Source organism: Pavona decussata, unplaced genomic scaffold (assembly GCF_977016875.1).
Source record: "Pavona decussata unplaced genomic scaffold, jaPavDecu1.1 SCAFFOLD_102, whole genome shotgun sequence".
Taxonomy (NCBI): Eukaryota; Metazoa; Cnidaria; class Anthozoa; order Scleractinia; family Agariciidae; genus Pavona; species Pavona decussata.
Window position 1 is genome coordinate 5,918,952 of NW_028145517.1, and position 18,026 is coordinate 5,936,977.

At 38.8% G+C, this 18,026-nt stretch overlaps 1 protein-coding gene across 1 annotated transcript; it reads right to left on the minus strand.

The window, feature by feature from the left end:
- Positions 1–6,231: 6,231 nt before the first annotated feature.
- LOC146471889 (uncharacterized) lies at positions 6,232–17,263 on the minus strand. The gene is made up of 13 exons (XM_085120457.1): positions 17,119–17,263; positions 15,369–15,437; positions 15,156–15,207; positions 14,379–14,647; positions 14,065–14,171; positions 11,813–11,899; positions 11,417–11,521; positions 11,180–11,260; positions 10,522–10,571; positions 9,561–9,654; positions 8,758–8,820; positions 8,077–8,196; positions 6,232–7,310 (listed from the first exon to the last, which is right to left on the minus strand). The coding sequence occupies exons 1-13, from the start codon at positions 17,234–17,236 to the stop codon at positions 6,378–6,380; spliced, it is 2,148 nt and encodes a 715-aa protein (XP_084976583.1). The 5' UTR covers positions 17,237–17,263; the 3' UTR covers positions 6,232–6,377.
- Positions 17,264–18,026: the final 763 nt, after the last annotated feature.

Genomic DNA, 18,026 nt, shown 5'->3' on the forward strand with positions numbered 1-18,026 from the left:
ACATTAATCATTTTCAATCAATCATTTTCACCACCTCCACAAAAAGCAACACTTATTGAAAGTTCGAAAAATGACAACTAAACGTTGTTCGAATTAGAGTGGAGTCATTTACAAGTAGAGATATTGGAAAAGGAAATTAATAAATCCTTCTTGAAACTGAACTAAATAAAGAGTAACGCCATTGCTACTGCTCGCGTGAGTTTTGGACGTGTGAGTTTTCGAGAAATCACGCGACTGAGAAAGTATATATCGTGAAAATAACACACTGTCGATTATTATTGCCGTCGAGCGGTTTCCGATAAATGAATTTTAAGCTGCCAAAGTTATACCCTCACTTTATATTCAAGAGTGCTCTTGAAGTTCAAAATTTAAAACAAAAATGCAATTTTTTTAAGTTATCTAAGGAAAAAAGGCGTGAAAAAAGTACTGCGGAATAGCTTTCATTTGAACAGGTACAACGTACATACCTGAACCAAATCAGTTAGAATCAGCACTTCTGAAAGAGTACCACATGAATGGCCACATGTTAATTTAGGATTTAATCCAGAAACGCAATGTTCAATTAGAGTCAGTGTGTGCAACATTATTCAAAGTACAGTACTGTTAAAATAGCCATAATTCATCCATAAGTCGCCGAACTCGGAGGCAAAGACGAGACTACTTGAATTTAGTCATCCACAAGTCGCTAAACTCGGAGGCAAAGGCGAGACTCCTTGAATTTAGTATTAAAAAGTTTGATGATTTGTAGTTTTCTAATCCTTAATCTTGTAATATCTTAAAGGGGGACTTGAACATTTGGGAATATCTCGTCACCCTGGGATTAATTTAATTTCCTATTTTCGTCAAGTCTTTCTTTGGATTGGAGAGCTATACGGGGTGTACACGTTCGATTTTGTACGCTAGGTATCATGTAAAAAGATACACAATTAATCTTTTAAATGTCAAGTGAACAATATTTCTGTCGTACCAAGAAGGCTTTTTGTGGCGACAAGTTCGTCTTGCTAGGGTGCAGATATCAATAATTCCTCCCTTTCAATTAAGGGCTTATCGCACATACCAAGTGTTGACCTTTAAATCAATTGTTGAATATTCTAGACAACTAAATTGCTATGCTAAAGTATGTTTCCTTCCACCTCGGGTTGCACTTATGCTCTACAACTATCGGAAAAGAACGAAACCAACCGATTACAGACCCATTACACGAGAAAAAGAGGTTGGCTGTGAGAAAATTGAGGACTTTCTTTACATATAAAAGTCTTTGCCTCGTTTTCTTGGAAATAAACTTAATAGAAATCGAACACTCACACCAGTCAATTTTTGGAATTTTTCGGCAATTTTCGCTGTTTGTAGAACAGTCTGTAGATGGCGTTCATAGGGCGAGTAATTGATTCAATCATCACTGATATCCGGTGAATCACAAATAACGCAGCTGACGCCACTAACCAATCAGATCTCAAGACAGAATCATGTAGATGATATCAAGCACGAGGAAAAGCGTGGGAGTACATGCAACTTCTGCCAAGTGCGCGGGAAAACGTATTGATCTGGAACCGTTTGCCAAGCGATCGAAAACATAGAGCCGTTGCCAAGCGCTGATAAGCATGCAAACGGTGCCAAGCGCGGGAAAATAGACAGTCGCTGTCAGGCGCGGATAAACATGCTCAGTGCTAAGCGCGGGAAACACGCGTCGGAAACTGTCAACTGTGCAGCCAGTAAGGCCCCGCCGGCTAAGAGGGACAGGAGGCTCTGGGGACGAGAATGGAAACTAGCCTGATTCTCAGACGGTCCAGGTCGCTCGCGGCCACACACTATCCCCACTCCCCTGCGTGGTCTCAAGCGACCGGGGAACAAATCGGGGTATTCTTGCAGGCGTTGCGGGCAGTAAATTTTAAAAAGGAAACTCAGGGCAGTACGTGAGGAAATCAATACAATAAATGTAAAGACCTGCAAAAAGGAGAGACACTTGATGGAAGCTATAGCGGTGCAAACCAAAACGAAAAGCCTGGCTCTTTTCACTCCAATAAGAATTTGAATATAAGAAACATATATTTGGACTGCGGGCGAAAGATTAAATATGACTTATTTACGCAACTTAATAAGCAGTTGCGAAAAGAAAGCCTGAAAAAACTAATCGTAAAAAAATTCATTTCGTTCAAGCCTGAATTTTTTTTAGGCTTTCTGTTTTCAAGTTGCGTAAATAACTGCGAGGATCTTTCTTCTATTTGATAGATGTATATTGTCATATATATTGATCTGTTTTAAACTTCTTCTCAGCTCTTCAGCGTTGTTGATATAGATAAGGAATACCGATATTGAGAAGTCCTTCATCGAGTCACGCGGAGTTTGAAATTACCTTAAACAACACGATAGCTGTCTATTATGTTATACTGATAGCCGAAAGACGTTTAATATAAATCAGCCTAGCAACTTAAGAGCGCTCAATTACGCGCTAATATTTTCAAAAAACACCCAACCTTTACACGAAAAGGGAGAACCCCTAAAATTAGATTGAGTGATAAAAATACAGTAATGCAACTCCTGCTCAGAGCTAATATTGTATTCGATTCAGCCTGTACTCATCTAGCGATGATGGGATTCTAAAACTATTGTGTATACCACTCACAGTAAGTTTTACACGAGACCAACAATGAACCGCAGGGGCTATGTCAGAACTCCGCCTTCAGTTCGTAGATACTCTCTCCCTCACAAACATTCACTTTTCTTAGTTCCCAATATCTGATAGCTTTACAGAAACAAGAAACAATAATAACAGTAATAACAATAATAATTAATTAATTTCTATTTTGCAATTGTCAATATAAAATTTTCAGTAGCGCATAACAATAATAAAAAGCTAAAAATAAAGGTAAAAGTTGACTAGTTATAGAAAAATGTAGACATAAAATGTATATAAAAATTGAAACACAATATCTTTAATTAGTGTTAAAAGTAAACAGTGCTAATATCCGTAGAATGTTTTTCGTCATATACTTGTTTTTGGGTTATAGATCCCGTTTATATCCATACCGTACTATTTTGATTATATTCAGATATTATCGATGTTTGTTCTATTTAGTGCTGATACTGCTCCGGCATTGGCGCACACACACGCACGCAAACTACATCCGCTTGCTGACTGTGGATAGTTTTAATAATTTAAGTGAAAACTATGAAATATCACATATTTTATCTTCCTCTCTTCACTTCTATGGGTATATAACGCATTCACCAAATGACCAGCTCCCAGTTGGCTTAGATAGCTCAACTGGTAGAGCACTGCACCGGCATGGGTTCGAATCTTCAAAGTCGGCGGTAACCTGAGTATCAGGCTTTTCGGTGGGAGTGGGGGGGGGGGGGGGGGGGGCGGTGGAGGAGGGACGAAGGAAGGCCTAATACTCAGGTTGGCGACAGCAACGCTCCAATTTCCTTTAATTTGTTGAAAAGCACGGTAGCGGATCCAGACCTCCAAGTGACTGAGGACCATCGACACGCTTCTCTTCATAAAATGAAACATCTCGGTGCCTCGGCCGTATTCGGGGAGGGGGAGGGGTAGGTGGTGTTGCCCCCTTCAATCTTGTTTCACTGTCCTCGCGAAATCTGAGTGTCCGGTGACGTCACCGACCGAAGGTAGAATCCAGGCCTAAATGCGCAGGAAACGCCCAGGTTGAACCAGGGTGAAGGTTGTATCAAACAGTCAAAACGCTTCATACTATCCTTATTACATAAACAGCAGGATAACACGAAACAAGCCTCATAATTGTATCACAATGAAGCATGAGCTGTATGGAAATCCCTTTATTGACACATGTACTTTCTAATTGTATTCAGTAGTGTATTAGCAGAGACTATTTCTCATCTTTGATGTATTACTATCACAAACTTACATGTAGTTTAAACTTCACACTTAAAACTCTAATTGAGGAAACAAATGCCGTCCCGAACAAATCCCGCTTGGGCTAATCAGGGTGGCTTAAAGGGACTGCGTCAAGATGATTTTGCCTGTATTTGTCAAAACTATTCTAAAATTATGAATATTTGCTCTTCTTCTCTAGCAAAACGCTCATATAGCAACAAGAGGACGATTTCTAGTAAACCTCCTTAAAAGGTAGTGCACCCTTTAACAAGCTTTCAGCGATTTTTGCATAGCACAACGACAGGACTTGAAAATGTTGGCCAATTTTTTCAAGTTACTGAATCTATTTCAATCCTAACCACTCCCACACAACGACAATTGAAAAGTTTCAACGTACTGGTATAGAAACTCTCAAACTAGACTATTTTTTAAGATAGCAATGGCGAAGGATTAAAAGTGTTACTAAAAACAGCTGGCAGTCCCTTTAAGCTACATGTCGACGGTTAATACTTTTAAGGTTGTTTTGGAATCGTCGTGAGTGCTTGAGAACCAGACTCGCCCAACTGTCGAGAGTTTAACCATCAACTCTCATCTAAGTGGTGTGTGTCGACTTGAATCAACTCGAACATGTCCAATATCGTCGTCTCTTCAACGCTGATTTATCGTAAACAGAACTCGCTCCCACTAATACTACTAACCCAAAAACCTTCCCACTTTTCTTTCGCTTTCTCCCTAAGGCTGATAGACCCCAACTGGAACTGGTTACAGAAAGAAAGAGAAAGAAACCTGAGAACAACTACACAACAATGTTACAGTCTCATGAAGCTATACTTATTTACAAAAAATATAGACGTAACTGAGCCCCTGGTTAAACTGTCAAGAGGGGTTAAAGAGTGAGAGTGTTTGTTGTCGTGATACCTCTTTTCGGTAACGACAACAGGACCAGTGGAAAATTCTTGATTCAGCTAAGCTTCAACGGTAACTAGAGGCCACAGGAGACTGATTCAGTCTCAACTGTTGTGCGAACTGATTAAATAAACTACGAATCTGGTCGACCGGCGTACAAGTGAAAATGAAGCTATTCATCGGCACCGTACTTAAATATATCAATTGCGATTTTAACGAGGAACGTAGGGGATCGAACGTGCTCTCCACCATCGCGTTTTTTACTTAGATAAAATCTTGCTCCGCACTTTTTTTCTATCAACGCTGGTGCGGTAAATGAATACAACGAACTGCGAGGGACATCTAACAAAAATTATGGGTGGGAACCTTGCGATGGACTAACATCCCATTAGTAATACTCCTAGTCAATTCGCCCTACATAAGCGCTGCCTTTTGAGTCATTTGGTTGGCAAAGATATTTATGACGGTTGATGAGCCTTCTGGCGTTTTGAAATTGAAATTAATACGAACCAAGTACCTTTCTGACTTGCCTGTCGACGCAGCACTAATGAATTCTTTTCGAAACCTAAACCATAGCCATTTTGGCTTTCTTTAACGTAATAACTCTCCCACTCCACAACTCTTCTTGACAGTTTATCATTACTGAACCAGGGGCTCTAGTCAATCGTCAGCAACTGAGGAACATTTCGGTATAGTTGGATCTTATCATCGATCCACCGAAATGCCCATACTCTCGCTCCTCTCCTCTCCACTGTCTGGTATTTTGAAACTGGGTTGAGTGAATTTCTTAGCAAACATGGCCAAACGCGTTCATTAAACCAACAGAAAGAAGCTCATACGCGCTGGTGGTAGTGTTCTGAGTCCGTTTGCTGTAGCCTTGGAGAAGTTTCTTGTTGATTTACTCTTGCCATTTGTGTGAAACAGGCCGCCACTTGCATTCTAACACTAGTTTACAAATGACAAGCATTCAACAGAGCACCCACACTACACAGAGGGCCAACTAACAATCTGCTCACTACTGGTCTACTAATCAAGTATGTGTTTTGCTTCTTGCTAGGCGCCGATCCATGAAGCCTGATCTCACACTGTTTGTGTAATATCCTTTCTAACCTAAGGCTCGACAAAGTGATATAATGCTATGGTATACACTGACACTCACTACGTGTAATACTACACAGAATATCACACGCAATGCTGAGTAGAATCGCCATCTGCTCACGCCGTCCTGTGCGCAAATACTTTGGGGCTCAAATAAGAGATTTGAAACTACAAGCAAATTCCATCCTTCCACATGTCCGAGCCTCTACGTTTAGGGCTCCCAACCAGAAATGAATAGTTGTACTTGCAGGACTAAATATTTTATGACTTGCTATTCTGGAATTTAAGCTATTTCTATGCTACCTCGCGCCCAGTTTCCCGTACAAAACCTAACCCCGGGAAATTATGCAACGCTAGTTCAATACTAAACTGGAACTAATTTTAGCTCAACGAGAAGAATTTCGCGGTGTCAAAACATGCAAAACGCCAAGAATTAAAAAACAAGAAACTTCCCAAGGCTACAAACGATACGCCTCCGCGGAATTTCTTCCCGTGATGTCGTTACGCGTCACGCAAAATGTCACGTTTGCCTGATCCTGACTTGCGTTCCTCCGCTCATTTGGTGCCTGGGTACAGGAACGATCTCCGGGGCAGCCAGTAGCTCTTCATCATTTGGGAAAAGAAATTCATTCCTTCTAGTCTCGTACGGTCTATTGTAGCTATAACCCCCGCCGAAAGCACCATCCTCCGCAGGCAAGCGAAGAGCAGGCATTGCTGCGTGACGCAATAAAGCACCTGCACGCCCACGGCCAGGAATAACAGCGGAGTCTCTTAAAAGTTTACTGGCGCGTTCTGGAGAGATGCTTTGCGGCCCCGAAGCACTGGGGCCGCGCCCAGGCTCCCTGGCGACGCCATTGCTCTCCATTCTTTGATCATTCTGAAAATCCCTCGATGGTTGTTTCCTGGCGTTATTCATGGCAGATGATCGGGGCGGTGTACCAGGCCCCTCTGATTCTGAACTGCTTAGTGGCGGGAAATCTTGTTCCGTGAAAACAGGTGCTGCGGGTGGAACCACAACTGGAGTAGATTTTACATTCGGAAATTTAACCGCTTGTTCACGCGCAACTGGCGCGCTAAACCCAATCGCCTCTGCGCTTGCGTTACTTCCTTCAGAATCGCTGCCACTTGCGCTCTGCCGCAACGACTGCCGCAGCCTATCCACCGGTGTGGGGACGGCCCCAATCTGCTTCTCCTCAGGGGTAGGGGCGAGGTTAACATCCCTCTCCAGTGGGGGAGGAGGTCCATATTTTCTCTCCTTTACTCGTCCCTTCTTTTTCTCATACTCTTGAGCGAACCCTTGTCCCTCGTTCCAGGCCTCTCGACTCGCCAACACGTCTTCTGGTATCCCGTTAACTGCTTCCTCGTGGAAATCCCCGTCGTATCGCCTTGAGCGCTGACGGTAGCTAAACTGGTTCAGTGTTTGGAATTTAGAGGGCAGCAGCTGACTTTTTACCTGCCGAAAAAGAAGACAAAGTAACAACGACATCGAAAGATCGTCATACACATAGTAATGTTTGAGCTAAATATGTAATCTTGATGGCATCTAAACAAAAAAGAAAAGGTTTTTTTTTTTTCGTAGAAAAGGCTACATACAGTTGTTTCATACTTTGTTATCGTTTTCCAACTTTTGTAGGAGAGGGGAGTGCTACAAGTAATCAATTCAGATTCAAGATTATCACAACGACGACGCTTTTGGAATGGCCGACGAGATCTACGTGTTTAGTGAATAAGTTGTCACGTCTTAGTTCAATTGTTCACAGGCGTCATAACTTGAGAATTAGAGTCGTTTCGTTCCAAGTCAAAGTCACTTCGCTCCATTAAAAGTCGTTTCGTTCCACCCAATAGTCAATTTGTTCCACAAAAACAGTTTTACAAAGTTTTACATTGATGATTTGAAATTTAGAAGTAAATTGTAACCATTAGCTTACAAAATTTCTCGATCTGCTGCCGCTGCTCGGCTTGAGGTAAGCTGTATAATTCGTCTTAAGACCATTTCTGTTACGGAACGAAAAAACTTTTTGATGGAACGAAACAACTTCTTATGGAACGAAGTAACTTTTACTTGGAACGAAATGACCGTGGATACCCAACTTAGTAACTGCATGATTTCGTCGGCCACTCCATGGTCGTCTGTAGCGAGTGTGTAATGGTTTGACGTGTCAGTTCAAGTATTCACAGAAGCCAATCCCTGCCGACCTGTGGCGTTACGTGAATCTTACCTTTGGGTTCACTTCCTTTGCATCTCTGACCACGCCCAGATAAATGTCCACGCCGTAAATAAATTCAGCCATAATGCGCTCCATCTGAGCGAGTCGTAACTCTCGGAGGTACATCACATGCTGGTGAAATAACAATTCAAGCCCGATTTATCAAATTTTTTGGCACTGTTCTTCTTTTAGTATTTAACTGTTTTCTGTTTCAATTGCACTTCACCAAAGTTCTGTGCTATGCTGATGAAACCAATGTGACTTGCCTGTGGCCACAATTTCAAAAACTCATTAATAGTTCATAAGCCCATTGACCTATCAAATGGTCGATAAAACATCACGTGCAGTGGATTTAAAACCCGAAAAAACCTTCTCCTTATTAGTATACGGTGTTTAATGTTTTTCTCCTATGCTAATTTCCAATGTTCACAAAAGCATCATTGTTATGAACTCTCTTGGCACACGTTTTTCCAGGAATGTTTTTGAAGCCGTTCAAAAAACTCGCAGCACGTGTTTTATCGGGTCTCAAACCACTGGGCTGTGCCTCGTGGTTTTAAATCCCGATAAAACACTGCTGCTCGTGTTTTAAACATTACGTAATACTACACTTGTTTACCAAATAAAATTTGTTGAGGCAGATCCACCCCTGTCTCAATAATTGAACAATACTACACTGAAGATATTCTGGCCTACCTTCGCTGCAGCATCCACCAGAGCTGCTGGAGAAGGTCTATCAGCCCAGATCGACTCTTTTCTCTATAATAAAACAGTGGTAAACAGATAAATTAATCACTTGCCTTCAGTTGATAAAAGGGCACGGTTTTCAGCGATTGTAATGAGTGCAATGGCCATTAATGACATGAAAACCAAGGTGTAGGAAACTTGCTATTTAATTAAAATTTCCTTAAGTTTTTGGTTTGACTAGTTGAAATGCAAACCAAACATGCGGATGTACTGGTAAGGAACTTTTCAGAGTATACAGAGGCGTCCAAAGGTACTCCTCAAAATTTCCCAGCAAACATGACTCCATTAAAACTATGCACTGTACTTTCGAGAAAATTTTTGCACTCTGCTCAAAACAGCAACAAGTTGCTGCAGCTATTGAAACAAAGTCAAAATTATCTCTGTTGCAAAACAACGTTCCAAGTTAGAACTGAAAACAAGCCTCCTCATCTGATTGGAAAAAAAACTCCGTCTGAAAAGGAAAATATTGTCTACAAAGAAAGTGCCCCCCCCCTCCCTTCCCTCCTCAAATGCCCTCACTCCAATACCACCATGTCCTGTTTTAACATAATTAAAGCCAGCTGACCTGTGACAGCTGAACTCTGAAAGCTGCCACAAAACTGACCAACACAAAAAGATCATTTTTGACACCATACAATATTCTTTAAAGCATAAGTATAATAAATGATTCTGAACTGCAAACAATATATGAGGCTAGATTATTAATTTGAAGATTACACAGTGACACATTGAATAAAGCCAGCAATATGTACCTGCATATGTTTGAGTCGCACTTTCTGGAAGTGAACATGCTCTGGTGACAAATTGAGGTATTCATATAGGCATGCCACTAAACCATTCACATGCCTGCAAAAATGCCAAAAAAAAAAAAAGATTATCACAACAATATTTGTTTAAAGTTTAAAATTACATTTTACACAAAGAATGAATCTAATTTTGTTCCGAAGATGGCATTTGCTTATATTGCTATAATCTAAAACACTTCAGATAAGTAGTGTTGTTGCCATTCCTTTCATTTTGCTCTAGAGAAAACTGCATGCTGATGGGCTGTGCATCAAGTAAAACATTAACTATGGCCATTGATCTCTGACCAATTTTGACTTGTATATGCCCTACATCACATGAAAATAATGGCCAGAAAGGACATATGTCCTGCAGTTTGGAAAGTGAAGATTTTGGCTTCTTGCCTGGATAGGCAGAGTCTGTTTAACAAATTGATGGCAGTTTTCTATGGTCTGTATACTTACAGACCATACAATGACATCATAAAACGTTCAAAACTCAAATGGAACCACGAGCCGTAGGCGAGTGGTTTCACTGCCAAGTTTTGAACATTTTATGGTCTATAAGAGTATAGACATAGAAAACTGTTGTAAATTTGTTTTTTACAATAACATGGAAAAAGTAAGAGCTGAATTGACTTTATTTTTCATTGAGAAAGTGCATGACATCATTTTTATCGTCTGTACTCTTATTGACTATAGCTAAGAGCCAATCAGTGCACGGAAATTTTGACAGTTATTGTAAAATAACTTATAAATTGTCTTTCAAGTTTATCAACTGGTCCAAGTAACTCTGACTAATCTAATCCAGGATTAAAAGAGGCCAACGGAAGGTTTTTTTTATTTCTTTTGAACAAAATTGCTACAACGTTCATTACAAGGAATGACACAATCAATTACACATATCTAGATTACATATTTGACAGCATACCTGGGTAACTCTCCTGACCTCTCGTTCTTAAAAATAATTACATCTGCTACCTGTGCAGGGGAGGAGATGAAAAAAATTGAGTCAGAGCTTAGTATCTAACTATCAAGCTCAAAACACACAACACAACATTTTCCCAGGGTATGACTATTATAATGGGCCCTGTGCGAGAGAAGCCTATTTACATTGTTTGCTTTGGAATCTAAATTGCTCCAAATCAGCTCTATTTTAGCATACAGAATGGATCACACAGGAGATATAGTTCCACATTAATTATTTTATCTTTGATCTAAAGGCTTCTGTCAATAATTTTATTATTTGAGGAATTAGCTCCGTATTGTCTCTTCAAAACCAACAGCTACTCAAGCAAGGCAGCAATAATATCATTCACTGATTTGTATTGTTGCCAGTTTAAGCAGAAATAAATGGAACTGCTTGAGTTGAAGAAAAAGCAATTTATAAGCTAATTCTTGAAAAAGACACAAATATGCTTCTAACATGGTGTCCAAACTAAATGCAAAATAGAGCTAAATCACAGAAATTTGGGTTTCAAGGCTAGAAATGATCATATACTTCTCTTGTACATGAAGGTCTTTAATTTGTGTTGATATGTGTTTTTAATCTTAAAGAAAAAAACAAACAACAACATCAACCAACATACCTGAGTATCAAATACATTAACAAGTCGGACATGATACTGATGGAACAAGGCATCACTGGCTTGCCGACAGTCATGGATTACCTGTACAAGTAATATTAAAAACAAAACATACAGTTACAATAATTTAAAAAACCAACAAGGCTTCAAAAGGTAAACTATTTTTACAAAATTAAAAAACAGCACCTGTAGCCTTATAGATCTGGAAACCTTAGTAACATCTTTTTCTATTGTTCATACCTTTAGGATGTCACCGCTCTGTAGAATGTCTTGCAATCCTTCGTCAAAACAAGGAGCTCCAAGAGTGAGCACATCAAACAAGTAGATAACCTTGCTACAACCAATCTGAAATTTAAAACCATAAACAACTGTACTAGGTAGAATGTAGAGTCAGTTAGCCTTGTGTGAATGAAAAGGCTACATGTATCTTGTACAAAAAAGAACTGGATGCAAATATTTTATAATTGGAGTGTTAGATGTACATGTATATTGGGCCCGTTTCAAAATAATTTTTTAGTTTTTTGCATAGCCTCATTTTTACCCAGAATTTGGTCAAAATTCAACATAAAATTTGCCATGGGCTCTTTATACATTCCAGCCTTTTATTATAACACTGGGACAGAAAAATAAACTTACCACAAGCCAGCAAAGTTTTCCATATCTTCCAAGGTTGACTCCTTCACAGCACACCCCAATGACTCGCTGCTTGCTGACAAACTTAACCTGTTAAAAAGAGAAGTTACATTCAGTCTAAATATTAAAGCAGGAACAATATTTTATTTTTTCCTAAAACGCAAACAACAAAAAAGTAAACTGTTGGCATGCAGATCTTGAAAATAATCATAAAAGTAGCTGAAAATTTGTGTAATTTTATGACTGAACCAAGAAACTTTCTATCTAAATGGCAATCAAAGGCTCCTGTGAGTCAACTTGTGAATGCAGATGATACATAGTAATTGAAATTTAGACAGCTACGGAAACTTTCTTCAAAGCTAAAAGAAATTATATGTTTGCCCGATTATGTAACGAAAAATAACCATTCTTGTACTATGAAAATGATTGTCAAACTATTCTCTACAGATTGAATAAGATTATTCTGATTAAAAAAAAAAATCACATGTTTTTTTATTTAAAGTTTATAGAAGCACGCCATGTGCAGCTACGTCATGCAAATTCGTGTCCAATAGTCCAGGGCTACTGGATTTTGCGATCGGGCTAGTGGATTCTGACCATCACTTGCCCGGTGGGCAAGTGAAGTTTTTTTGGAAATTAAAATTACAAAATTACTGTAGGGCAAGCCGATCTCACAAACGGAAATCTGTTCAACAAAGTATAGCCTTACATTTCATGCCCGACATAAATGCGTGAAATTTTTCCTTTGGAGTTCAGTCCATGCAATCCTCAACTAAAAATAATGAAATATGACAAGCTCTTGCTAAATAAGAATTATTTATCGACTGCGTCCTTTGGCTTTCCCAGAAATTACCAGTTGTAAATTTCGAAAATGAAACATTTTTCCCCTTTGAAACCTCTATGAAATCTGACAAGATCTTAAAGTGTTCATTTCACCAGAAATTTGCATAATTTTGTTTACGACGTCAATGATGCGTGACATGGCACGTTCCGCTTTCGCGTGAAAACTGACAACAAAACTAGGTTTTTTTAGTAGCAAACTAATCTACTTGAAGAAATACTTTTGTATGAGAAGGAAAAATATGATGAAAGATGTCGATTTTTCATGTATGCAAAAAGTTATGATTAGCAGTGAACATTTCAGTTAATAAGAGTGCTTCTTTCAGCTGAAGACATTTTCTGGCGGGAAATTTTTTTTTTGGAGGCAAAATTTCAAGTTGCGCAACTCAATATCACGCATTCTTTCTGCCTAAAACGATTCAGTTAGTTCAATAGCGAAGGGATTGAGGCCAACAATAAATAAGGCCACTAGTGCTAAAGGTAAAAGCTCTAAAAAGCGTCTTGTTTATTCAAAGTCCATGCCGACAATTACTTTTAAATTAAATTGTTTTAAAATTAAATTATTTCTAAATTAAATTATTTTTAATTCTTAAAAGAAACCACACTTTGTGGAAAAACCGAAAAAACCTATAACTTTGCTCAGATTCAACGAAAAATCTCCATTCTTACACTAAAATGATTGTCAAATTATTCTCTACAGAATGAATAAGAGAATTCTGATGCGTCGTGAAAAAAATTTTCACGTTTTTTTTTTCACTAATTGAGTTTACGACCGCGGACTTTCTGAAAAACTGAAAGAACTTGTAACTTTGCTCAGATTTAACGAAAAATCTCCATTCTTGCACTAAATGATTGTCAAATTATTCTCTACATATTGAATAAGAAAATCCTGATGCGCCGTGAACAATAAATGTTCGCGTGTTTTTTCCACTAATTGAATTTAAAACTCATTCACTGTGCACGCCCTAAAGTTAACGACAGAACCGACCAACCAACCAACCAACCAAGTCAACAGTCAGCTATCGCTATAACTCGTTCATTGCGCATGCGCGCATTCACGAGTTAAAAAGTGATTGCACCTTCCCAAATAATAGCTCAAGAATTACCAGTTAGACAAGAACAAATGGAAAAGTTTTAATTGCTTGTAATTATTCTAGAATCAAGCCGAGGCAAATCACACCATTACTCTACATCACCAATTTTATGTTGTCCAAAATTAAACATTAATGATAACAAATACTGCTGAAAATCTAGCAAACCCCATCCAATGTACAAAATAATGTATGTAGACAACATCACTTAATAGCAACACTTAAGTGACATAACAACAAATAACTCTTGGCGCTTTTAGCTTTTAAAAAATACCTTAAAAATAATGTATTGATAATAATCTAAACAGTTTTGTTACTTCTTACCGCATCTTCAAACGTTTTTCCAAAACAATCAATAATGACAGTTGTGGGAAGCTCATCTGGACTCATGTTTTCCTTTTCATCTTCATCTGACATCACATCACACAGATCTAGTAACAAACAAGGAAAAAACTCAGTCTTCCATATTACAGCTGTATGCTTAAAAAACACTCCAAAGAACCTACATTTAAATTTAAAAACACTTTGAGCAAATAAATCCCTAAAGGCCAATCCCTATTTAGCAAGAGGTGTGAATCCCAAAGTACCATGAGGCTCAAAACTCAATGACAAGTAACCTCTACAACATCAGTACTTACACTTCTCTGCTTCAATAGGATTCATCTTAAGCAGACTAGCTCCCTCATCACTGGCATCTCTGGATAATGACCCACTAGCTACTTCAGTCTTCTTCACTCCTAACTTTGAATTTATGCCAATACCAGCATCTTGAAATGCTTTCCTGATGCCTCGACCTCTTCCCTCTCCAAATCCTTCACTGGATTTGTATGAGGTTGGTCTGGAATGGTGGGAATTTGAGGTTTCCGCATTCTTCTCAGGCAGCTGTTTATCATTAAGTTCCTTCTCTCTATGAAAAAAATATTATGTTAACTTAGTGAGTATTTCAAAAACATAATTACAGTCATGCTCCCAACAACATTATCTTTTTCAAAATTTCCACAGAGTTACATGCATTAATGGCTCCAATTTCATCTTGGGCGATAAAAGGGACCCCCATTAATAACTGTCAGTGCACTTAACAGCTAAACAAAAAATTTTAACCTCTGAAGTGTACAACAAGCACACCCACAATCAATCTTCATATAGGATTGCCCCTTGAGGAGTAAAAAGCACCTCTTGTTTTCCAGGTTACTTCATTGCTTTTGTGTTGGTGGACAAGAACAAAACATTTCAAACTTGCTCCTTCACCAATATGGCTGCACATCACTGTCATCTGAATCTCAAAGCCCTTTCATAAGAAATCTATAATTTATCCAGAAAACTAATTCTAGCCCCATTATTCAATTTACTGCTAAATAGTTTGACTAAGATATATATATAGATGTTGATTCAACAGGGAAGCAAGTTATACTCACTCTGTCTGCTGGGTGCTTGAACCATTGTTATTAGGCTCATCTAGTAACTCCACTACCAAACAAATTATAAAGAAAATCGTGGTTAAAATTTTTTACATTGTCTTACATTATCCCCACAATGATTTATTATTATATAATTAATTCATTTATAATAAAGTGAAACTAAGGAAAGTGACAGGTTGACAATAAATACAGTTGTTCATTAACACTTACAGTTTTGCAGCTCGTGACCGGAGAAATGAAGAAGATTATGAAGCCTCCTCCCTGTACTGCAGGAAACCACTAAAGATAGCCAAAAAAAACTTATCACTGCAAAAACACTACCATGGCTATTACTGAGATATTATAATTGACTATTTATTTGAAAGTTAAGATTGTCTCCAATCCAATCTGGGGGATTTAACAAGTCTTTGTGACAATTTGGTAACTTACTCTGATGGTTTAGTTGCAAGGAAAGCAACCTTGGCAAATCTAAGGTTGCCAGGAACAAAATTTTAGTCAAGACAAAAAGTATATGTACCCTCAATAAGTGGTCCAAATCCCAAATATCAAACAAATAACATTTATGAGTGTTTGGTTCATCAAAAGAATGAAAAAAAGGTAAATTGGCCACCGTAAAGATATGCAAGCGCTGACATTTCTAACATTACATCAGAGCAAATCGAGCAAATCTTCTAAGAGGATTTCTCCCTCTCTTCTAAGGCTTGGACAGTAAGAACTCAAATCTCTTTATCAGGCGGCCAATTAACCAAACATTTGTTTCCTCTCCCCACCGGCACAGTGCCACAGTTTGTTTAGAAACTAACCTCCTTAAATAATGTTTTTCAGTAAGAGTCACATGCTTCAAGCTAATTCACGTGGCCCCAGTTGTTCAAAGGCCGGATAACTTTATCCGCTGGATAAGGCACTATTCAGGTCTAAAATATACTTCACGTAAAACGTTGTCCAAGGTTTTCGTACACTCCCAAACTTAACTGTGGTTAGAGTGTGCATATTCGCTTGTACAAAAGGAATACTTAAATCTTTGCACAGATTGAAACTGACGGATAGCGACTTATCCACTGGATAAAGTTATCTGGCCTTTGAACAACTGGACCCTGAATTATTGGTCTACTTAAGACCAATGACCCTTCTACAACATTTGAACAATAATTGAACTGTATCAGTCGCCTTCTTAACAGTTTTTCCAATCTGATCTAAGACTTATTAAAAAACCCGAAAACAACAAGGCTGCTTATAAAAGAGAGAGAGGGAGAAAAAATCAAATGCACCAAAACACAAAACAAGGCACAACAAAGCAGGTTTTGGAAATTACCATTTTGAATACAACTTTTATTATTGGCAATGGAACAACCATGAATCAACCACAAATGGTTTTCACAGGGAAACAGTTGGTTCTAACAAAGCACAGCTGATATTAAAACAATAGAGCACAAGCTCCTTAACGAGAAATACACTGCTCTATTGTTAATAACTTTTCAAAGCAACCTGGTCAATGAAAACGATACCGTGCTAAGCTAACACATGTAAGCTTAAATGTTTCCATTTTGGTCTTTAATAACCTGGATTTTTAGTGCTTTGAACATGCGCACCGCATCTTAATTTAACAAGGATATTTAACAGTTCCTGCGTTTGATTTTACGACAATTCAAATTAACAGAAGCTGATCGGTTCCTTCCACAGCTGTTTTTTTCTCGCTCATAATTTTAGCTATGTGTAACAAGAAATGAGGAAGTTTGGTTTTCTACTAACGATCTATGCTGCTCTTAAAAGTGAAAGGTTTAAGGGCATAAATGACCAAAGCGATTCAAAGGCAGCAACGGGTAAAACAAATACTTCAACCATGACCTGCAATGATACCATCATGGTGACACCGGTCCGGAAACCTTACGGGTACCATGTGCGCTTCCAGGAAAACGAAATGCCGCGATAAATATCCACCAAAATGAATCAAATTGCTCACCTTTAGTTAAAGTTAGCTTTCTATTTACTGCATCGATACTGTGGACTGTTCCCTCGAAGTCTCCTTCGTTCGAAGTTACCCGTAATCTTGCGCCAACAAAAGAGCTTCTGTCAGCCATTTTTGAAGCCGTTTGTTACATTACCCAGAAGTGCGCGCGCGCTTTGTTTACACAGCGACCACCGGAAGTGCAAGAGTGGAAACTAGACTGGAAAGAGAAAGAAAGAAAGAAAGTAAGACAGAAGGAAAGAAAGAAAAAAAGAAAGAAAAAAAGAAAGAAAACAGAAAGAGCAATATGGAAGAAAGAAAGAAAGAAAGAAAGAAAGAAAGAAAACAGAAAGAGCAATATGGAATTTCTCCCTCTCTCACTTAGTGAAAAATAATATTCGATTTACAAGATTGCATTTTTTCCTTCTCAGCAGAGGGGTTATATATTGCGCAACGACGTTTTGTATAATTTAATGGTGTGTTCAAGATCCAAAATCCAAATTGCGTTTGTCTAGAAGCCATTTGACACTTGACAGGTTGCGATCAAGCTTGCTCAACTCAAAGGTTTTACAAGTCGACATGGAAAAGTGTCGCATACTTTCTGGCGATCGACATCCAGCGTTGTAAGCGTAATCGGTAGGAGGAGGCAGCGAGAAAAACGGGGGAACTAGGACTCCCCTCTACCCAGTCCTCCTTTTTCTTGCGAGAATTTTCCTTCACTTAGCAACTACGCAAGTCTTTTGATAGAACTGTGCCACTTTGACGCAATGCAAGTTAACGCGGGTTTTCGATGTTTGGCCACAAAGCGCAAAACAAAAGTGGCGCATCGACAAGCCTACATGTAAACTGCACCCCACCCACCCGTTTTTCCCCAGGTGGGTGGGGTACGTCTACACGTAGGCTAAGCATATACTTGCATTGCT